General features: G+C 36.0%; 1 protein-coding gene across 6 annotated transcripts in view; it reads left to right on the forward strand.

The window, feature by feature from the left end:
* CACNA2D3 (calcium voltage-gated channel auxiliary subunit alpha2delta 3) overlaps window positions 1–24,881 on the forward strand; it is a 364,238-nt gene that overhangs the window by 243,815 nt on the left and 95,542 nt on the right. For 5 of the 6 annotated variants that reach the window (XR_008451671.1, XR_008451670.1, XM_054076614.1 and 2 more), the window contains exons 14-17: window positions 5,692–5,709; window positions 16,365–16,436; window positions 17,217–17,297; window positions 21,385–21,459. Coding sequence is in view for 4 of the 6 variants with exons in the window: in XM_054076614.1 (XP_053932589.1) it covers window positions 5,692–5,709; window positions 16,365–16,436; window positions 17,217–17,297; window positions 21,385–21,459 (246 nt within the window). In the remaining 2 variants the exon portion in view is untranslated. The remainder of the gene's footprint in view (window positions 1–5,691; window positions 5,710–16,364; window positions 16,437–17,216; window positions 17,298–21,384; window positions 21,460–24,881) is intronic. The other variant, XM_054076613.1, reaches the window with a different exon arrangement.

Here is a 24,881-nt window from a genome sequence, read left to right on the forward strand (position 1 = left end):
TATAAGATTGTCCTTTATGATATAATTCTCAGTAATGCTCCCCTGCGTCCATTGCCTTTCCCACAAAATGTTGTGACTATCCACACTGTTTTCTATGGTCACTCTTGATTTTAGGTTTTGCTGACTATTTCAATGTGGATTTTCCCTATCTTCATATCACTGACTTCAACCCCAGTGGCCATTGCTGATGTTATTATCAAGACCTACGAATTTTGATGAACCGCTAACATCCTACTGTAGTAGATGATGGGTGATGACAGGATTAAACAATACCTTCCTCACATCATTTGCATTGAAAATAACACGTGAGAGTCACAGTTGCTTATAAAGGGTAGAGAATGGGAGGAGACAGTAAGACAGTTCAGATGAATATAATAAGCAATTGTCAGTCTGAGATCTCAAGTATGTAGGGCTGTATGTGAAAAAAAAACAAATGCCTGTTCCAGTTTTTCAGATTGCTTGGTTGACTTCTACGGGGTTCCCGCACAAGTGTTCTTTGTGCAGGTCTTAAGAATCATGGGAGTCTTTGCTTGTATCTGGTTAAACTTAATTTCATGGAAATATTTCTGCGTTTGAGTCTTTACAGTTCTAATAGTATTTCGAGTGGTTACATTCACAAAACACATTCTGTGATTAAATTTTGGAAATCAGAAAATTCAGTGAGGTTTGAACGTTAACGCATTTTGTTGTTTTGCTAGATGTCAAATGCAATGATATTACAACATTGGAACAGGCTGCCCAGGGTGGTGCTTGACCCACCATCCCTGGAGGTGTTTAAAAGATGTGTAGGTGAGGTGCTCAGGGACATGGTTTAGTGGTTGATAGGAATGGTTGGACTCGATGATCCAACAGGTCTTTTCCAACCTAGTGATTCTATGATTCTACATTAGGATTTGTTGTGAGTTGTTGAGCTTTTCTTTGCTGCTTTTGCTGTAAACATGGTGTATCTTGCGATATGATTTCTTTGCACCAAATTATTGTTTCTTACATGAAAACTGATTGGATATATGTGAAAAGGAATCCATAGAATTAGAAATGTCTGTAGATTTCGCCTGCTGGATGTTCTCCCACCAGAAACTGTATACAAATTACAGAGAATTGCTCTGCTGTTGAATTTGATTAACAGGCATACTTGTGCCAAAAGGGTATTGGTCTCATCTGCAGACACCTGCACACTAGAGATAGAGCAGCCTGGGACCATTTCCAGCTGCGGTCTGCCAATGACATAGAGTGCCTTTAGGTGGGGGGACAGAAAATGCTTTTAATTTGCAGCTTCTTTCACAGGGAATTTTCTAGTTTTGTTGTGACAGAAAGAAAATCAAAAGGTGACAAGTCACTGCCTAGAGGGAGAGTTTGTTTCTAGATCTCTATATTCTATGGCGGATCCAACATTAAGGACTATATGTCTATTCTTAGTGAAAATAACTACTTAAAGACATCCACAGCTGATAACTGTCTGCCTTTGATCTTATTGCTTTCACTCTGAGTGAAATTGAATTAATTATAAGGAAATTATAGCTATTTTGTCAGATATGCTACCTTTTTTCTCTTTGTTTTTGTCTTATTTTTCACAGACTTTAGGGTAAATCATAATGTAGGAAAGCACTGAATTCAGTATAATGTACTAAACACCATCCTTTGATCTCGTACACCTCATTCTCTGACTTTCTGGAATAAAGAGGGCAGTGAAGATCATATATACTTCATCTGCTGGAGTGAAAACCTGAAATAATAAGAAAGATTTATTAAATTATTGGTGCTATTGGAGACTTGCTGCCATGGCAGAATTCAGTGCAAAAAGGAAAAGAAGAGAGAATAAAAGGAAATAATCTTCTCTTTTGTCTATTGTTCTGCAGATATTGAAGTTGTTAGGTTTGTATAGCTCTCCTTTTTGTATAATCAGGAGATTTCACATACAACTCAAGTCATGAACACAATACACTGTACAAATTGAAATTAATGTTTATCACAGTCATTATGACTAATATTTACTTTGAAGTTAGTAATTTCTGGATAAATTATTCAGAAATACACTTTATTGTAGGAGGACTAATAGGATGTTTTCTACTGATGTTCTCGCTGCTTGACAGCAAGGCATTCGACCTTTGTCCTCACCACTGTATTTTGTCAGATCAGATGCTTCCAGGCAAGCATTTCTCTCAATGATTAGTTGAAAGATGATCTAACCAGTTGGTAAATGTATGATCAGCAACATCGGTATCAGCAGGAGAAAGCTTAGAATGCTTACAACTGTTTTCTTCGGAATTTGTAAGAGCCATTTCACCTGCACTGATGTCAGTAGATCGTAGAGATGCAAATGTAGACCCTGCCTTACCTGTCAGTGCCCCAACAGCTTCTTCTTACTAAGCAGTGAGGTGGAAGAAGGTGCCCTTCCCTTTGGAGGGCTCCTCCTAACCCAACTACAAGGAGACAGCATCCTCCCTGCACCTCAGCCGCTGTCCTTTTAACAAAACATGTATTACCCAGACGGTAAATGAGGCACAGGTAAAACAGATATAAGCTCTTATCATGTGTCGTCTTTAAAGACAATCACTAGAAGGAGGAAGAGACACTAATGGAAAACAAATAGGAACAGCAGGTTCTTTGGTACGGTTGGAGTTGAATAAAGACACCAAATGGCAGAATTTATCATAGGTGCAAACAGAATAAAAACATCTGCAGTGCTTTTTGAGGGCCGGGGAAAGATCACACAGTTTCCTGCAAAATGGCCTCTTGGCAGTGTTTAAAGCAAACCACAGGAATCGGAGGTACCCGCTGGGTTTTACACAGAGACGGGCAGTTTTTAGACTGTGCAATAAAGGGTCAGACTAGGGGACTACTACTGTTATTGTTAGGAAAATTATTTGTTTCCTATGGCCTCCCAGAAGGGGTAATGTCAGACAAACCTCCGTAGTTTATTTCAAAGGAATTTGTAGCAATTATTAAACTGAATTGCTGACATATAGGATCTTGTAACAGCCAAGTTTGAAATGAGCAACAGAATGAAAATTTGGCTGTAACAAAAACAGATAATTTTTTTTAAAGGAAAAGACTGTGAACTGGATTTTGAAGCTTAGCTGAAAAGCGATAAGTATACTGTCCCAGGAAAAGGCATAATGGACTGTAAATCTCATTTGCTCACCCTATTATTCTTAACCAAAGTTTTGACTACTAAGATTTCAGAGCAAAGAAATGTTCTTGGTTTTATAAAGCTATAAATGAGATTGACAAACTCTATTCAACAACAGATAATACGCAACTCCGATTTGTAAACTTTTCTTAATATGCTCTTGAGAATAATCTCAGTAAAAGCAATAGAGATACTTGCATATACAAATGTGTGCAGCGTCTGGTTTGTGCAGTAATTATTAATAGGAAATCCTCACTTGCACTCCATCTGACCATGATTCTCTTATGTGGCAAAACGTGACCAAACTTTATGTATCTGAAAGGATGTGCTCAAATAGGAATAAACCCAAGTTGTGAAAACAAGTAGTAAAAATTACAACAGCGAGAACTAATATTTTTATAGAGATTAAACTTTAATTTGAAGTCCCAATAGAGCATTGTGTGTGCGCATGTATTTGTGTTTTGGGTTTTTGTGTTCAGGTTGTTGATTTTCTCTCTAAACCTGCTACCTCCTGCCCTTCCTCCCCTGACCCATCTCCACTGTATGTGGACTGCAAGCTTTACAATTTAGTTTGATTGTTATCTATGAGTATTTCTGCAGTGATACCTCTGTACCTAATGTTGCATGTGTTGCCTTGGATGCCTTGACTGTACTTGAAGTACTTTATGAAAACACAGGAGTTTGATGTGTGTGGTGGGCTTAGGCAAGCTCTAGAATTCTTTAATACTTATTCCACAGGTGGAAATTTGGACATCATTCTTTATTGCACCTGTTTTTAGCTGAGATACCAATGAAAGGGTGCTTGTAATTTTTATAAGTATTTAGCAAGAAGGTGGCATTAAAAAAAAACCCAGAAAACCAAACAACAAACCAATAAAACACACTATTCGAGGGAAAACCAGTTTCAGTGCTACAATAGGAAATTAAAAAACTCATATTGCAAGTTTCTTCTTCTGTTCGGATGAAGAAAAAAAAGCTTCCATATATCAGAGTCAAAGTAGTTAACCAAGTTGAAGACTAATAAGTAAATAAACATTCAAAAAAGTTTTAAACGGCTCTAAGTAATGCTATAACCTGTTATGCAGGGTTTAGCACGTGTATTTACAGTTTATTAGGCATCTGCAATTTCAGCAGCAACCCTTGTATATTGTTTTGTATAATCACTTATTTAAACAACTGGCTTTTGAAGAAATATGTATAAGTCATACTTCAATGGGATCATGGCTGATATTTTGATATTGGATTATACAAGTTTTAGAAGGAAAGAATTTGACTTGCAGCATTTCTTCCTGCCATGAATTTTGTTACATTTTATATTGTGGAAACAGAAAAATTGTGGTGGATTGTTTTCAGTATTTGTGAGTTAGAGATAACAAGACAATTCTCTTTCTATATACTAATGCGGACATTAGCTTTTAGCAGAATACTATGTGGAGTTGTTTCTTCTCCCTATTTTAATTCAGAGCGAGGACAAAAGGTCACTTCAGAAGCTTACTAGAGATATTAAAGATATTTTTGCATTTGATATTGATTCACCTGCCTGTTTCTGTGCTCAGCTGATGCCTGTAATTTGAATTGGAATAAAAAAAAGTTCTGAGAAGGTGAATTTAGCCTAAGGCTAAATTACTGCCTATGGTGAATTTCTCTATGAATAGGAAAGGAAGAAGAGAAGAATTCAGAAAAAGGGAACATTGCATTGTGCCTATAATAGTTTATTTTTTTTCTGAGTTCCTCTCCTTTGCCTACATTGGGTTTTCTTTTTGCGAAAGTAAAACAGAACCTGTTTTTCACTTCTTGAAATAAAATATTTTATATGTAATGGATTCTACTGCCTGCTCTCCATGCCTTTTTACACGAGTTGTTGCTTATAGTAAATACTGTGCATACAAGCAGGTATGACTAATCTTGTCTAAGAACATCTGTGTGATATAAGTACGCATATATGCATAAACAATTACCTTTTGTTTGCATATATTTACATATAATAATACTTGTTTACAGTACAGAACTATTGTTCTATGCATACATTATTATGCTTATATGATAATGTTTGCTTAATCAGTCAGTAGCTCTATTGCTATTTAGTTTTTCTTTCCTATGTCTTAGAGAATACAACCTTCTAGTTTAAAATAAATGGCTTTTAATGCCACTTTCATTCATAATAAATGTAGGTTTACATGTGTACCAACCAAGAGTGGATGGTTTTAAAACTTAAACTATCTTTGTGTTGGATTATATTTGTGTACAGGAAGATGGAACTACTTCACAGTTCAAGTGTGATACCATATCTGATGAGAAAACAGTCCCTTTCTTATTATCATGGTATTTAACAAATTGCATGATGCTTTTGTGATAGCTAGTAGAGAAGCTGTCAAATAATCTAAGTTAATAATCCCTCCATAAGTTAAATCCATTGGCAATGTAAACTTAGTTTCTTTACTTTCTTTACTTTGTACTTTGTTTTATGTTATGTTTGTGATTTGATGAATACAACAGCTGAAGTAGCTGTTCAAAATAATTTAATGTATAATGATTGCTTGTTCTGTTTTGTTGTTTTACAGCTCCCTCAGGCTCAAAAGGTAAAATGTTTTAATCAAATCTTGGTCATTCAAAGTAGTCACTGGTCCTTCATGTTCCCATGGTGTTGTGAGAATGGTACAGTAGTGATCAGTGAAATAGTTGGCTGTAATGAGAGCTCTGGAGTGGAGCAGTGAGGACAGCTGACAACAGAGCCACCTAAGGCGGTTGTTGAGAGCAGCTCTTTAAACGTGAGCTATTTTAACATGCTAGGCGTGTAGCAGCCTACAATTTTACAACAACAGGTAGGCTGCTGTTCTATCAATAATTTGAAGTAAGAATTAAAAGAAAATCACCCTGTTACTCCATGTGAAACATCTCTGCATCTTATCTATGTTGTAGAGACTGCAGAACTGAATGTAGAGCGGGTACCCTTTCACTGCTCCCCACTGTATCTATCAACACGCCTTTGAATACATCCAACATTTGAATTCTTTTATAGGTTGTATACAGCTTTCATACAATATGTTGTTGCCTTTAAACAACTTCTACATCGATATGGTATGTTACCAGAGTCACCAGTGCACATCCTGATAGCACAATGATTGTGGCAAACTCGAAGAATTGCTTGATTCCTGTTGCATCATCCTTGTATATTTAACAAATATAATTAAAACTTCCATAAAACAGGGAATCTAGATCCTGGTCTGTGGTGAAAAATATTACAATGAAAAAATGAATGGGATATACTGGGAAATAGCAATACTGCAAGTCATTCTTACTGTGCTAAGTAAAGCAACTTTAATAAGAAACATAGCAATTAATCAGTTAAACGTCACTGTTATTAACAGTCTGGATGACAATCAAATTTCTGTTTTTAAGGAAAGCTATAGGTAAATGACCTTCATTGAATAGCTTTTAGAGAATGATGAGGGAATCTACGGAACTCAAAACTATAAAACAGTTAATTAATGTATCTCATCCACTTTTTATTTTTAATAGCAAGAAGTATGAGCATGGCAGCTTTTACCGTGCTATGTATACTTGCGATTTCCTTGCTCAGAAATTCTATTTCTGGTAATGTGCTACTTTGTGACACTGGACTATGTCCATAGTTTGTTCTTGTGTTTTGATAGTTACGACCTGGTAACAAAAATTGTTGTTTACTTTTTATTTCTTCTTGAAATAGATAATTTGAAGAAATATTTTGTTTACAGCTTCCTGGACAATCAGAAGGACTAAAAAACTTTGGTTTTTTTCATGTTCACCTGTTTGTCTAAAAGTTTATGCCAAACACTTCTCCTTAGCAGTTTGCAGAAAGAGGAGACAGAGTGAGATTATAATATGCAGAAAGATACAACCAGTCAGGCTGTTTACCAGATTGTCACGTGGTGCTGTATTATATGTTCTGATGTCCACCATTCTGAGCTATTAAATAATGTTCTGATACGAATTACTCAAGTTCGAGGTTAGTGAAAAAGCACATGGTTTTATGGACAGTCAAAAATGCCAATTTTCAGTGTGTTTACCCTTTGAGCAAACTAATGCTGAACTAAAGCCACATATTTTGTATTTGTATGCATGTCTAGTCAACTGTAGAGTACTTCGATGCAGAGAAAGAGGAGAGGGGTGGAATGGGATAGGGAACCAAGTACAGATACAAATAATCCATAAGGGCTTTTGATCACTTCAGGTAAGAAATAAGCCTTTTCAGAAACATGGCCTGATACCTTATGAATAAAACAAGAGAATCTCTTGCTATCTGCAAGGTGAAGGGAAGCCGCACAGGGTTGATGCATGCCTTTGTGAATGACTTGATTGCTAGTATACGTGTTTTGCCATATGGTGTCTGAACCTGTACTCTATTTTTGTTGGAATCTATGTATCATCTTGCAAATGTTTTCTCTATAAACATTTCAAACAGTCATGTCTCTATACACATGTTCACTTTAATCTTTGAGTGATCTGAAAGAAAAATATGGCATCCAAGTTTACATTTACTATTTTATATCTGTTATATATAGGTGGTCATCTTGATGAAATGTGTTGTCTTTAATGTGAAATACTTTGACTACAATCTTCTCAGTGTTTGGTCAATGTTCTATAGTGAACAGCAATAGATTTTAAATACCTGTAGGTCTCAACTGTCTACAGCAGTTAAATAAGAATTAAAAGCTGTTACTGTTATGCTAGCTGCTCCAAATCAAATCATTGCAAATTTGGAGTGCAGGTGAAATGAAGTGTGAGGAGTTTAAAGTGGATGTTTGTTGCACACTGATCTTTGTCTTGAAAAGAACTTTGTGGTATAGCCTATATTTAAAATTGAAAATACCACAAAACCATAAAAACCAACCATAATTTCAGGTGATAGAGATGCTGATTTAATATGGTTATGTAGCTTTCAGGCAAAAATACAACTAGGAAGAGCTAATGTGTCTAAAAGAAAAAGCCACTATCCAGACATATGAAAGAACTTCTATATGTCCTCTGCATTGCTTTTCTCCATGTTTTTAGGTAACCATCCCACAGGGCTGTGAAAGTAGTAATAAAACAAACTAATAAAGCTACTAAAACTGCAGTTTACCTATTCTTAGGCTTTTTCAGTTTGGCTTCCAAAATTACCTTTATCTTTGAAACACTTTTGAAAAGCAGCTTTTGTATTCATCGAGGAGCAAAAGCTATTCTTCCTTCATAGCTCAAAAAGGTATTTAGTTTACTAGTAGAAAGGCCTACTTGCTTTCTTGAGCAAACACAGCAAGATTTGAAATCTGCTGTCCGACTCCTGCTGTGATGTTTTGTTCTACTTAGCTTGTGTGAAGAGGTGGAAATGAATAAATTAGGCACACAAATCAGAAGCACAGAGTTGTGTTTAGGAACATTTAGGAGAGTTTTTTTAATGATTTTCTCATGAAAGGAATCATATTTCCTCCATATAGAGAATGTTTTGATGATATTTGTTGCCCAAAAGATCCTGACAACTTTCTTCTTCCTTTCTGTGTTACCCCTTAACTTCTGTAAGTAGTGCTTTGCCCTCCTTTTATCTTGATGCTATCATCTTTCAGCCATTTGGGAGCATCATTTATCATTCCCTGCATCACTTACCTTCTTATACTTTGAAGTGTTGAATTAACTGTCACTGGGAATAGAAAACACAAAATTTGCAAAGCTGCTATTTCATTGAAGTGCATGACTAGCGATTTTAGCATTTTTATAAAATTATAGGAGATAAATTTGAACTACTGAAGTACAAAATAATCATGAAGTAAACGTCTTGACCATGATTAGGCATTCCTTTGGATCTCCTTCCTGCTAATGAGAGGCTATCGTGTTTCAGTTTCTAATATAGTCTTTCCTCTCTATGCATTTCTGGAGTAATTCTGGAGCCTGCCTTAATCTTTGTCCTGGGACATGGATGTTAGTGTTAAATGTGAGGGTAAACTCTCTTTGGTTTATGTTCTCCATGTGCGGATGCTTGTTTATTTGTTGTTTCTGAAGGTTTTTTGGGGCGTTGTTTGAGGGGTGGAAGGGATAACCCTGTACAGCAAGGAGTTAAAGATAAAACTGTATTAGTTCAATTTGGTTCTAAAAGGAGTTTTTTTCCAATTGTAAAACTATTACAGATCTGTGGCTTTCTTAGAGAGTAAGTTCTGTTTCTTTATTCTAAACAGCCACGAGCCATTTAGCTTGGGAATGCATTTTTCCTCATTCTTGAGATGATTTCAAAGGTTCATTATTGTATGCTAAGCATTCTATCAAACTGGGTGTCCGTGGCTCTCGTATAGATTCCTGCCGAAAAATGCCACCACTAGATCTTTTCACTAGGAACCGCTTTCTGGGGCAAACCACTAATGTCTCTTTCATTCATCATTTTAGACTGTAGATAACTGACAAAATCTGGGATCTTGTTAAAAACTCTGTATTTTTCTTCGGGGGGGGGGTGTCTAGTTTTAGTTTTTCTTGCCAATGTCATCCAAAGCAGCCTAGGAGACAAAACATAGTGGTGCAAGTTGGAAAACTGTAAGAACTTACTATTTTGCAATATTATTAGATGAATATGCTGAAAAATGAATATTCCATAACAACATAACTCATCTAAAATTGAAATGAACTGAACTCAAGCGTTGAAATACATGTATCCTTACTCTACCATTAGAATTCCATGTTTTAGAGAGACATAGGAATAATAACAGTTAAACTGCTGTGTTTATTTGAGGATATCTTTTCAGATTTGAAGAAATAAGCAATGTTTGAGGGGCTGTACAGCTCAGTAGCCTCCTATAACATTTATACCCATATGCATGAATGCACGCACATTTAATATTTCACTGAACTGAATTCCCATGAATTCTTATTACACCAATTTAACATTTTTGTAGGTTCATTATCCAGTCCAGCATTGTCAAATCACTGGCATTTCGTAGTTCTTCGAGGCTAAAGTTGCCTTGTATTTTTCTTGTAATGGTGGTTCTGCTTAAATGGTGGCAGAGCTCTAAGTATTCCCAGAATCACCTGACAGGAGAGGTTTACTATTTTTACTCATGAAGTGAAAGAGATGGGAATACCTTTGGCTAAAAGCAAGAAGAAACAGAAATAAGTCAATGAAGATCTTGAGTGGAAGTTCAGCTCAGGAGGAGATTAAATTGATGTTTATTTTGTTGCTTTTGGTTTATTGATAAACCCTAGAGGGAGTTATGCTATTTATATTCTTAGCAAAAGATGAAATTTGTAATGTATTCAAAGAACTAGAACTAAATCAGAAATCAACAGCTCAGCTGAAAGGTAGGAAATGGAATTTTTGAAATGGCTGGTGGAACAACAGCTGCTGCAATATGAAAACTTAATTGTACACTGGCAGTACTGAAAAAGACATGCTCCTTCAGCACAGGGAGGAGGCGTTTTCTCTAGTTTTCAGAGGAGAAACTTGAATATGAAAAAATACCTTACTGCAAAGGAACACTGCCTGTGAATACATGGTTTGCCTGGGCTCAGGCGTTCCGGTACGTATTGGCCTTTGCCACTGTGGGGCTGTAATGAGCCTCCACATTGCATTACTGTGGAGAATTTATTCAGGATCAAACCACTAGTGTAGACAGCAGAAGCCACTCTAGTCTCATACGTTTTTGGGGACTGCCAAGGCACATCCTCTGGTTCTATCCTATCTGAAGAAACAGGCAGACCTATACTGGTCAAGATATGAGAGAACTGAATTTAGAGAGGAGGCACAGAGTGATTGTGTTTAGGAAGGAAGCTGCCTTCACATGTGAACTGGCATCAACAATCTGTGTTTCTTCTCATGAAGGCATCTTCCTGATTAATTAAGGGAGATGCTGAAAACAGCACTCATCAACTGCAGTCATTAATCAAAATGAATCACTTGGAGAACAACTTAATTGTATTGGAACAGAAGAAACTGAACTAAACTGCAGGTCTTTTTTTTTTTTCCTTCCCCTAAACAGCAGGCACTGCGTTTTTGGGGGCAGCCTACTTCCACATATTACATTCCATGCTTGCGAATTAAAACATTCCGATACTGGGATGATTAAACAGTTTCTTGAATAAAATGTCTTCGAAGAATTCCTGTGATACAGTAAACTCAGTGTTTTGTTTTGAAATGCATAAGGCTCATGGAAGAGTGCTAGTTTGGCTTTGGAAAAAGCAGGAAACTTCTTGCTATTTTATGAGGAATAAATAACAGAGTAAGGAAAATCTGAAAGGGCAAGCACTTAGTGCCGTACTGCATATAATCAGTTTGGTATTGTTTAGCATGAAGATGACTAGCACTGCAAGAGCAGGGGCTTGCTGATGTCAGACATCTAAGATGGTTAGTGTTTTTATGCATATATATCTAAATAAATACGGGAACATATATGTAAATATAAATAAATATTTATTCTCTGGATATAAATAACTAATACAGGCCTGGCCCATTTGCTGTTTTTAAGAAATTACTCTCTAAGAAAGTAACTTTGTACCTGTAATACCTTTTTTTAAAAGCCATTTTTATTTTTCTGTCCAAAATTTTTTTTGATCCTTACTCTTATATTCTCATTTCATTTTCATTTGGCTAGGTATGAATTTGATGACTGAAACGTCTCCCAGTGCCTTAAGCAATGCTCTTGAATACTGATCTTTTATTTGCATTAATGTCCTTCTGTTTCCAGTAATCCAAACCTAAGAATTTGAAGAAACTGGGATTCACATCCACTTCTGAAAACAGGAAGTACTTTCTTCAAAACTTGCAAGCGACTTTATCAATCTTGTCTATGCAGATACATTTAAGTAGAATAGAATTCAAAGTTAGTACACAGATACCATCACTAGCCAAAAATTGTTTGTTTTTCAGTGATTACATTATGGTTATATTTTGCCAATATTCCTAAAAAGGCAACAACAGTTAAGAGCTGTCTAGAATTTTCAGTCTCCCAATGAAACTAGATGCCTAAGTCCTGACAGAAGTCACGGCATTTGGAAACTAAACTTTCTGAAGTACATTTGAAAATTTCATCCCTAGGAAAAGGCTGCAATATCCAACAAAACCATTATTTGAGACTATTTTTGTGCTGTTCCACCAATTTTCGTTTGATTCCATCTTATATCCTGCAGGATGTTGTACTAAATCTGGGGAGTGTTTAGATGCACTCGAATGCTGCTGCTTATGTTGTTTAATTTTATAGCAAAAAAATACTGAGCTATAAAATGTTTTGAAAGGCACTTCAAAGCACATACCTTTTCCTTAGTTCACATCTGTTGGTAGCCTCAAGTGTTGAGCTTGCCAGTGGAATTTTTATTTTCCTGGAGGGCTGGGGATGAAGCAGCTTTTGCTTCCTTGCCTTTTGCTTGGTGTTATGTAACCACTGGAAGGAAATAAAAACACAGTCATTGATATGCTGCTAAATAGGTGAGAGGCAGGGTTTTAATGTCAGACAGAGCCCGTGTGTGTTAACTAATATTGTGCTGCAGGTAGAGAATAAACTTAGACACTTACTGGGGATATAAAAGTTGAAGGAACAGGAAGAAACTTGATTTGTTAATACTAGGACTGATGTGTAATGAGAGAGGCATTATTAAGCATTGGAATCACCACCACCACCCCCAGTAGAGGGGAAGAAAAGAAATAGAGGCTTTACTTTGAGAACAGAACAAGAATGCAAAATGAAGTGTTAGAGAATTGGAAGTTATTAGTAGACTGCATATATATTTAGATGAGGTTTCAATGTTTGGGTGAGCTTTGGTCCAAATTAATTCTTACACACAGTTGGTCTGTCAGCAGCATTTGCTTCAGCGAAAGCCGTATACATAACAAACATAATAATGTGTGAACATTTTTGGTCAAACCTTATTTCTTATTTCCTATGAACCCTGCTATCCCCCAGAATACGTAGAGGTTAGTAAGGATGAACCAACTAAGCTTAGCATGTAGCTTTAAACAATTTTGAATCATCAGACTGTGGGGAATTATTATGCCACATAAAGCATGCCTTTGTAAAAATGGCAGTAACCTCTAGTATTAGTTACTTATATTAGATACTCCTGAGAAAATGGAAGGACAAAATTGGACATGGGACAGCCTATTTAGAGATTGAATTCACAGTACTTCACATTTCAGTCATTCCCAAGGACCCCTTCACTGTACATAACTAGGAACCATCCGTCTGGTGATGTTATTGCATTGTATTAGGATAAGTGTAATGCTCTGCATTTGCCAAAAGCACTAAAAAGCCCCAAAGTTGCCTCTTCCCTGCTTAGAACTATGCCTTTTGTGCTGATTATATATATATATATATATATTTTCTTTTTCACATGCCTCTGCATTCTTTTTTGAGCCTAGGACTTTGTGATGCCCACTTGATGAGTTTGGGAGTTGTAAGGATTGTCTGCAAATAATACTTGAGTAACCAGTTTATTACTAATTACACCCTAAACTGAACTTTTAAGTTTAATGCAGTCTTTCAGAGGCTTTATTATTATCAATTGATTTTGTTATTCTGAGTCTGTGATGTTTAAAATTTTTTGTTAAATGTTATCTTACAACTATTTGCTGAGGATTTAAAAAAAAAATCTTAACCAGTCCTGAGGATATCAGTGATACGTGTTTGTTCTGAATGTAACTAATGTAAGCTGAAGTTTTATCCAGTGATTAGAGAGCATATTTAATTGTTGGGGTTTTTTTTTCCCTTAGAATCACTAATTTTTTCAGTCATTCCTGTGAGCCATTACAGAGTTCTGCTATATGCAAAAAATTGTCAGACTCACAAAGCAACAATGCAAAATACCTAGATCATGGCTTCCTTTGCAATTTATTGATGGACTGTAGCATTAATTGTCGTAGCAGAAATACCCAGTGGCTAACATTCTACTATTTCAAAGTATTTCTGCCAAAATGTCATTGCCCAGGGAATAAAAACTGTGCTCCTTCCCAGGAGATAATTCCTCACAATCTAGCAATTTTAGTGAAGCAAATACTGTAGCTTGAGTTGGTGACTCAGTGAAAGATTGCAAATATGAGTCATCCATCATCCAGTTATTTGCTGACTCCACATATGGAATTGGCCAACAACCTGTTTATCTGCCAAGCAAACAAAAATCCAAACAGGCTGCGCTGTAAGATTGTATTTCTATAGAAATTATTGCAGCAGCAAACCTTTGGTGGTAGTTGCAGATATCATAATTACAGGGCAATCATTCTCTGCATGCTTCCAGAGTTAGTTTTGAGAGTTAATGACCTGTTCTCTCAGAATTTCCCAGGAACTCCAGACTGTTGGGTTTTTTTTCTCCATTTAAAGACTTTCAAAATCCCTAAAGCTTTACTGACAGCCCCTTGGCTGGCATCCTATCCAATCGTTTCTAGTAATCTCTTGAGAGTGAGCGGACTCGTAAAATAATACTGTGCTTGCTGATACTTGACAAATGCATAATGTCAGAAAACAATAACCCTGGGCAATCATATAAAATCTCTAAATGCTCTAAGGTATCACTTCATAACCAGCAGAATACTTTTTCACTTCCTGGTGTGTGTTTGGCACTATTGACTGTCATCCCACAGAAGACTCCTCTCCATGCAAATCATGTCAGCGTGCTTGACTGTACTACTCTGGCCAAGAAGAGTAAATTCTTACACTAGTTCAGCTATATTTGACTTTCAGGTGCAACCTCTGTACTCAGTGCTTTGCTGAGATGGCTTTTTTTTTATTGTTAGTTGTTTTATTTAATAACTTACTCTCACTTAATAGATCAAGGATTGTACCAAAGCTGGAAATATGTCTCCTTATTAAAAAGGAAAACAGTAAGAAAGGAAACGTGGTTGTACTTTCTACCTCATGTCCCTATTGATGCCTTATCATATCTAAACCTTCTTGATCCTAAACTCCATCTGTGTTCCTGTCTGATGTCTGCAAGCATTCTTCCTCACCACGAGATAGTGCCATGCTTCAGGAAAAAGAATTGTTTGGGAAACTGAAATCCTCCTTCAGCTGACTGGGAGCTGCCAGATGCAATATTCTAGATTTTATTTGTCTGATTTATTAAAGTGGAAAATGCTTCATAAAATATCTTGGTCATAATAAATGAAATAGGGGGAGTTGATAGCTGTTGCTTCATTAATAACAAAAGCTTTGTTAAAAAAAAAATCAAAATTTCAGCAATTCTCAAAAATAAAGTATTGGAAATACTGCATACAGAAAATGTAATACTAGCGTAGGGGCAGTAAGAAGTTATCACAATTGCAATTGAGCATGACCATCACCCACAGTATTTCTCAGGAAATACAGATGCAATGAAGCAGACTTTACTTGTCTCGTACAAATACCCAGTTGTGATTATAACAGGATGTGCTGTGCTTTAAAATGTTGAATAAGCCTCTTCAACTTCAAATGTGTTCCCAGATTATAGGGGCAGAAGAGTTTAACAGTAACTATCAACTTCCTGCTTGAGTTATCTTTCATACTTAGATGGTGAAGATCTACAGTGCTCGTCTTGAACATCAGTTAGCCTTCGCCTTATGGCAAAGATGTAGTCTGGTTAGAGGCGTGAACAGTGAAGAGACCATGATCTAAGCAACGTCACTCTCCTGTGGTCAATGATAAGCATTTTGATTGTTCCTCTTGAATGGAACCAAGGCTAGGAGATGTGTTTTCTTCCTAAATCAAAGAACTGTGTTGAAACCTGATGTGCAGAATAAGCTAATGCTTCATTGCCACTTCTTTGGCCAGCAACCTTGAAACCGGATGGAGCAAAGATGCTCCTGGGATCCTAACTGGCTGTCATCCTTTCTGCCACTGTGTTAGCTGATAAGATCTTAGTCTGGACCAGAAATAAAGTGCATGCAACTCATGACCTCTTGCTCCTTGCTGGGAGAAAACAGCCTGAGGCAATGTTGGCAGAGCTGACGCTGGGAAAGATGTCTAACAGAGCTCCAGCTGCTTTGCTACTGCACATGCTGCTTCCACAATCCGCATTTCAGCCTCTTCGTATCTCTCATGGGAGACAGCAATAGGAATGAAGATGAGGCATCTTTCCTGCAAATGCCGATGGTGGGGTGGGCAGAGCTGGTATAGCTGAGATGGGCTGGGCTGCACTGACCGCAAGGCAAACTACATAAGTGTCATTTAGATGAATTGCCTTATCTCATTTAAAATGATGAGGATGTAATTGAAAAATGCAATCGCATTTCTGTAATTGTTCCTTAGTTCTTAAAGGTAATATTTCTTTTTCAATATAGCTTGCTGATGATCAGGGATTGGTGTTGATGACAACTGTTGCCATGCCAGTATTTAGTAAGCAAAATGAGACTGTAAGTACTCAGACTGTTTCTGTCATGTTCATGGGGTGCTGACAGCGAAGCTGCTTTGAGGGACCTAATAAGATTTTTAGCCTACTCTAAAAATTTTTCTCTTATTATTTTGTCTGCAATAAGTATCTGTTCACTTGCATAAAAATGTGGACAAATAGTCCCAAAGAACTATACTCTAGAAACCACAGTAAAATAATGAAACCCTATGTTATGTCTAAGAAATACCTCAGATGATGAGAGGCCTCAGGGTTTTCTTACTTCTGTATTACCTTTTTACGGTACATAATCTGTATAATTTTCTTCTTTGCATTGATATGCTTATTTTTCATGGACTCAGAATTTAATTAGCCATATGTGCATTATGTATATATCTGTTTATTTTTACTAATTCAACAGATTATTAAAGAAAATTACATGAAAATTCCCCTTAACGCTTAATCTTTCTCTTTTGTTTATCAAATGGCAAGAGAAATTTGGGAAGAAGGGAGTATCGTATTTTTAACAGTAGTTTTTCATTCTAAAAGTATTTTGCATGAGGAAATGCCCTGTTGAGGCACTTAAGTTATCAAATTTTCCATCCCTTTTCTATGGGAATCATGGATAAATATTATTGATTAAATGACTGTTTGATCAGATGAGTTGTACCAGCCTCTCCTTTTCTCAATTTTTTAACAATTTGCCTGTTATCTGCTTGCTTTTGCCAACTAGCTGCAATGTGAAATGAGTGCTGAGAACGTTCATTATTGTGGTTCTGACTGCATCTTTTATTGTTCTTTTCAGAGATCTAAAGGGATTCTTCTGGGAGTAGTTGGCACAGATGTTCCAGTTAAAGAGCTTTTAAAAACTATTCCAAAGTACAAGGTAATACTCAAATGATACATCCTTTATACTCAGTATAATAGCTATAATATAACAGAACTTATTTAGCATGTTCATATTGCTTATACTGATGTAATTCTATTATTTAACTCATTTTCTTGAGGAAATTTAGCTTTGTATTGTATGATGGCTAAATGTCATTGCCTGAGATCAAGTGCAGTTTTTAGTACCAAAATTAATACATGGCTTGATTGTTACATTATTGCAGCTTAATTGTGCTCTAGAAGGTGATATGAGCTATTACCTGTAATAAAATCAATGAAATTATTCAACTACACAATATAACCAGAATAACTGCACAAAATAATCAGAAATTCATACTGAAAATTTGTATAAGTTTGTGTGGAAGCCATTACAAAAATCTGTCCATAACAGGACTTTAAGCTTCCTGCCTGTGTGTAGCACGCAGTTCTATGTTCCAGATTAGTGTCCTTGAATTAAATCAAGTGGCACGTTTCAGGAACTTGAACATGTTCCTGCCTAACCTTCTCTCCTACTTAATACCTGCTATACTTCCTTCTACTTAGTTTTCCAAAGTCAGAGACAACTCTACTATAAAATTATTGAAAACTAATTATCATAATACTTCTTAAAATTTGATACACTTCATCAATTGTGAAACGTTTGTAACTCAGTAAAAGTAGGTTTCAGGCAAATGCAAAGTTATAATTACTTTAGTTTAAATTTGATGCGATACATTAGTATTTCACTACTTCTCTGTGTCCGAAAGGCTTTTCCATAGTGCCGTTTCATTTAGTTTTCATTTGTGAATAAATGTTTTTCACTTAATTTCTAGCAGAATCTAGAAAGCACATAGCCCAATACTGAAGAGGCCAGCTTTTGGAATAGCTACATTTTGACATATACCTGTTCCGAGCATAAATTTGTATGTCTTACCTTCCTCTTAATTGGCTGCCTTGCTCATTCACTGATTTCTAAGAGAATGGAGGAATAAGCTGACTTGTGAGTGCCTCTGTATGTTCCTACATGTTTTTATAGAGATTTCTAGTTAGAGGAAAAAATCTGCTATTGATTTTAATTCTAATCCAAATACATTAGTGATTACCAAATGACTTTGTAAGTCAACATGCAATAACTGGTAAGTTTAAATTAAGTGAGAAATTGATGAAAATAATGCATAAAATACTGGCAATAATGTTGATAAAGGTGTATTGGAGTAATTTCCTGGGACCTGGATCCCACTAGGCTAGATGCTATGCAAACACAAAACAGGCAGGCTGTCCCAGCTGCAAAAAAGTTTGCAGACTATGGGAAGAGGCAGCAGATGACAACATATTGATACCAGAATGTAGCAAACAGAGATATTGCTGATCAGGATTAATAAAAAAGACGACAACTCACTAACCACCAAAATTAGTTAAACACAATTTGTATTAAACTTTTGTGTATGCAGAAATACAGCATCAGCAGAAGGTAGAAGAGAAAGGAGCAAAAGTTGCTCCTTTGCAAAGTTTGAAGCAATGGAAAGAGTCCTTGGAGCAGCCTTCTAAGGAGCTATGGGTACAGCAAGTTTCATTTGTGATGAATAAGAACGATGTTGTAGCAACTGCAGAAATGAAAGTCTGGCTGTGCGTGGCTGGATAGGGAGGATCCTAACACATGGATATTATTCAGAATTCATCTGTAAGATTTGGATGTAGTCTGAATAGAAGAACCTAGAGAGAGTGTGGGGCCTGAATAACATTGCAGCAGAGTTAAAGTGATTCAGGAAAGGAAGAGATAGGCAGGAAAATTAATATTTCTGTGTTGGTCATATGATATTATATTTTTTAAGACTTGATTTTCTGTAGAACTAATATATGATCCTCTTTCTCAATATTAGACTTTTTATTTGACGGTACATTTTATATTGCAGGATTATTAGAGGAGGCACCAATATCATGCAATGCAAGTTAGGTTAGCGAAATCATTTGAGTTATAACTTCCAGCCTCACATACCATAAACATTTTGAACAGTAAAAAGACCATGCAATTGCAAGAGCATAATCACTCCTGGGACCCATTCCTGTAGAGGCAGCATGTGAAATAAAATTCACACAGGGATATAAAATGATTGGTTGGAAATAGAATTCTGCTGACCTGGAATTCTCTCGACTTGGATGAGGTGGATTTTATGCCGAGGAAGATGAATAATAACAATGAGCTATTTTCAGCAGTCATTTTCTAGACTAAACTCCCCCAGATGTCAGTGGCAGTTTCTCCTGAATAAGGTAGGGCTGGATTTAGTAATACTTACTTTTCATGTGGCATTTTACAGCAGTTAGAGAAAGTTTTTTTCATTTCTGAATCTGTCATTTAGAGACAGAGTTCAAGGTTTAAAATGGCAATACTGCTGTAAGTGGTAGTATCTCTCAAATGAGAGCATTTTTAAGTGTGGAGAGTGTGTAGTTTCACATATTGCACAACACACAATAAAATGTGTTACTACCTTGGAGCCTGGGTATGCTTTAAAAAGGCAAATATTTTTTCCTGTGAAGTCTACCACCCACATTTGTTTCTTTACCTGAGTTCCATTGCTTGGATGTCATTCTGCAGTTATCAACACAGACAATTATACTTGAGGTCTGATATTTAGCCAACAGCTAGTTCACTTGTCATACTATAATAGGTAAAATATGTCCACTGTTATTATTTTGGTTATCCCTCCTTTATGAAGAGATGCCAAGAACACATCACCTTCTATTACTTTCACTGAAGTTTATTGCTTTAGGAAAACCACTAATTTATGAAACAATCTTCTATATGGCAGATACAGTTGACCATATACAATCATTCAAAGAGAGACACGGAGAAATCTACCTAGTATGTTTTCTTTATGACCTTGCTATAGGATCATACTCTAGGTTATATTTCCAGAAAATTACAGAAGCCAACAGACTTGCCATCCTACTTGCATCTTAGAAGAGATTCGGACTTGTTCATACTGCTTTATGCAGACAAATTCCTAAGGACCCACTTCAGCAAAGCATACAAGAATGTACTGAAGTAAGAGAGAAAAGGTTGTTAGCAGTGAGAAATGTAAAGCAAATAGCAAAGTGAGATAGTTCTGGAGTTTTGCGTTTGGTTTTGGTTTGTTGTTTTTTGAAAACACCTCAGTGCATCAAGATGATTGAATAAAAATATATAGGATATTTTATGCCCCTTAAGAATTGAAAGAAACAATGAGTGAGAAGGTATATTGAGAGTTACTCTTTGCATGGTAGAACTTACATACTGAAACTGCAGAAAGATTCTATGTTAGCAGCAAGTTTATGCTACAAAGGGATATTTGAATGACCATATGAATGATTTGAAGATACACTTACTGCATTCAGTGGGTGCAGCCAAATGTGTAATAGGTATATTGTTAAAAGAGTAGTACTGTTATTTAAATTAGTACAGTGCTAAATTTGATTACATGTACCATTGGGCCTTATGAAGCATTTCATTGCTCTCAAATGATTTCCCATAGTTCCACTTGCTACAAATATGTAAATTACATTGGTTTCTTTGGTAGATATAGGCTGTCTTCTGTGGCTCCAGATAAGTTGAATAAACAGATAGGTACAGTGCCTCGAAGACTGGTTGATGTAAACATTGCATATGTCAGGCCACCACTTGCTTACTACCACTGTACATTCAGTGCCAGAGATTTAAATGACCCTTTTACAACATCACTTGAACAAGCAAAGTCGGCTGAAGGTAGATACTCCTGGGAACACGCCTCCCTCTGTTTTGGCACCTGCTGTGGTAGATGCCACATGCTATGGTGTCTCATATGTATGTGTGTATCTAATTCACTCTAAAATGCATAGAAATACATGTCCTAGGTAGCAAAGTGTGTGTGACGGTTTAAAATTGTGCTAAATGATGAATTCATCACAATAACAGGTTCTCATTTTCACAAAATGTCAAAGATCAGAGCTTTGCATATCTTAGAATGAAATACTATGTGCATAAGGGTTACGATGCCAGCTTTCAGCCCTGGGTAACTAAATTCTGCCCTGTTTTTTTTGTTGAATAATTTACTGGATACTCACCTAATCAGTATTTCTTATTTATCTTACAGTTAGGTATTCATGGATACGCTTTTGCAATTACAAACAATGGCTATATTTTGACTCATCCAGAACTTAGGCCTTTGGTAAGTATACTGTTTACTGGTCTATTTTACCTACCTATACATTTTTTATTTTTTTTTCTATTAGTGTGAATTATTTAATATTCATTAGAAAATTAAATACAACAGACCGATAACTTTGTGTTGTTTTATAATACATTATAATTTTTGATAAATTTACCTCCGGGGAAAAAAAAAGGTTTTCAAGAAAAAAATATCAAGGACATAAATAAACAAGTTGTTTCTGCAAAAGATGCAGGGTTCTAATACTGCAAAATGGAAGAGCCAAAAATTGGTATAATTATGTTCATTTTACATTGAAAGGGAATAGCGGAATGCTCTATTGCTGTGTAATAACCCCTATTTGTCATATTAAAGTGTTAAAGCTAATTTAATATATGTGCAGAAATTTCAATAACACATATTCTAAAGTAAAGTAGGGGCACAGGGGATTTTTGTACTAAAAGGGAAATAGCAGCAAACTTTACCTTTAGCTTCCCTTATCATCTTGTTTGTATTAAACATAGAAAGAAAAATACAAGTGCCGGTTATGCAAATGTTTATGAACTTAATACCCTGGAGAATTGGTACATTATCGATTGCACCATTGTCTAGGAACAGCATTGCAAGTGTTCCATCACTACCAACTCTTTGCAAAGCATCAGTATTAATGATTCCATTGCTGTATACGTGTGGATGCCGTATGTATTTCTCAAGCAGGCACATCAATAATGACCAATTTCAACAATATTTTAGCAGAAAACAGAAATGTTAATTGAATGGATAATTTCATATAAAAATATATTATGAAAAACTTGATTAATTAACTGATTAGCATATCTGATGTTGTCATTCATCAAAATAATTTGTCTTTCTAAGACTTGGGCTAGGAACCACACTTTAACCTTTGCATTTGCAATTACTATTTCCCCATTTATTTTTAACCAGAGTAGACCTTATGAAAAGTAGAAAAGGGGGAATTCCATGGGTGAATGAAAAAACATTTGCTCATTAACTTCACTGTAAGTGGACAATCTCATGGCAAAGCAGACAGTGTAGGATCTTGGAAGGAGATTTAAAATAAATGGACTTTTTTCTTCTAAGAGTATCATCCATGATTCTGGATGGTAGAATTTTTCACAGCTGTGGAAAGGAAGACAATACTTGTAGAGAAATTGGAAAATTACTGACCGATAATCAATATAATTCTCAGAAATCTTTCTTGCAAATTAGACAGTTGGTCGTTTGTTTTTTGTTTGTTTGTTTGTTTTTTCACCATTCCAATGATAAGTCACTAAAGCTATATATCCAGGTATGGACAGCTCAGACCCCAGTTATGTTAACATGCTCCAGTGAACCTTTTAGTTCACCTTTGTACTCCCCGTGGATGATTTTTCATACTGATGAATTGGTATCATTTTATGGGACACAGAAAGTCTGCTAACCAAATGTATAGATATTAGGGAGTGAATACCTTCCAGCCTCAGTAGAAGCAGTTTACTCTTTGGGAAGACAGAAAACTTTAAATAGATAAGTAAGCATTTCAACTTTTGGTCAAAATGTGTTTTGTCTCTACAAGATAGTACATACTTCTTGAGTATTTAAGTGCAGGATTTATGAGATTGATTCACCTCCCCTAGACTTATCTAGTCCAGAATCCCATTGCTAGCAATATCCGGCATGAGATTATTCCCGAGGAAGATGCAGGAACTAAGAACGATGGTGTGGAAAATATTGCAGCAGTCAATATAACTTTTAAGAGTTCCAGACAGGCTTCTGCTCATAAACATTTGATCTGATATTTTAATGTTAAGACTTATTAGAGTAGAAACTTCTGTTATCCATAGTAACAGGCTCATTTTGTGAGTCTATTTTAATTCTCATGGTAAAGATTTTCTATATTGTAACCATTTTATGCAGTTTTTATTTTGAATGTGATTTTTCAGTTTCATTGGAAGTAGTTTTTATATTATGATTATGAAAAGCAGAAACTCCTATTTTTTTCTTTTCCATTTCCTACTTTGTGTAGTAATATGCAATTGTTATCTCATTGAATCTCATCACAGTAAGCAACCAATATTTTCAGGTTTGCTGTAATGTTCTTTCTACTCTTACTTTTCTGCATTTTGGCATTTTGTTGCCGTCTTCTTCCCTTTTCTGACTGAGTTTGCCTGCTGAGCTATATTTGGTAGGCACAGCAGAGAAGCAGCAGCAGTAAGGGCTGTACAAACCTCCTTGGAGCACCTGGATTATATAGAAAGATTTTTAATGCACCTTCATGTCTCTTCTGCTGCATCTTCACTGCTTCATTACCTCACATGGCTTGTCCATGTCAAGTGACTATTTGTGTAATTTTGCTATTATCTCACATCCAACTACACCATAGAGATTGTTTTAAAGAGCCAAAATAGCAAGTAAACAGACTAGACCTAAAATTTGACCATCATAGCATTCTATATCTTTTCCTACAATTTGCTATTTGAAAACTTATGTGACTAGTTATGTTAATTATCCACAGCGATTAAAGTGCTGAAACACATCTTGTTTTGCTTTAATGGAAGCTTTTTATATTAAACATTATTTTGTGGGGGAAATGCCGGTGTGGAGAGAAGTTATCTTCAAAATTTTCAGTTGTTGCAAAGGAAAATGTGACAGGAGATTGCATTTAGTTCCTGATTGGCCTCTACCATCACAGTATTTTTCCTTATGTCTGTAGGTATTAAAATTCATGGATTTTTTTTTTTTAAATATCCCATTCTAAATTGGATGTAAATGCAATGGTTGTTATGACATTCTCCAGTTCTCATAGTACTAAAATCAGGACTTTGTCTTGATTCCTAAAAATGCTTTTGAAATCTTCGGGTACCACAGGTGTATCTGAGAGCCTATATTTGTGATTCATAGGAATAGGGTATCTGAAAGCTCCCCGTCTACATCACAAGTGTCTGACAGCACATGCACTTGTTATACTGTCCCTTTTTCTTCTGGCAAATTATTTCCTTCAAAAATATTAGTATTTACTAATTACAGAATAGCTATTTTAATAAACAGTAGGTAATGAAATCCAGAACAGTGGATAGCTTCCAGTTAGACTGACAAAGGGTGTTATCTTCCTTCTTTGTTTCTGTTGTGGAGATGTGTTTTAATGAGGCAAAGGGTGGTTTTCTGTTTCTGTCCCTCACCACAGTGTACATCTTGAAGGCACTTATTTCATTACCTTATACAACAGTCTTTCTTTTTAAAATCAAAATGTTGGGCAGTAGCCCACAAGCTGTCAGCTACGGGGAACTCGCTGTGATATATTCACGGTCTGCTCATTTCATTTTTTGGAAGAGTCATTTTTACCTCTGGGTTCTGTCAGTAGTGTGTAAGGGGAGTCTTCTGTTCATTTCAGTGGAGTTTTGGCAAGCAAAGTGATTGCTGGCTTGGGCAAACAAATTAATATT

The sequence above is a fragment of the Cuculus canorus genome, chromosome 11, assembly GCF_017976375.1.
Source record: "Cuculus canorus isolate bCucCan1 chromosome 11, bCucCan1.pri, whole genome shotgun sequence".
NCBI lineage: Eukaryota > Metazoa > Chordata > Aves > Cuculiformes > Cuculidae > Cuculus > Cuculus canorus.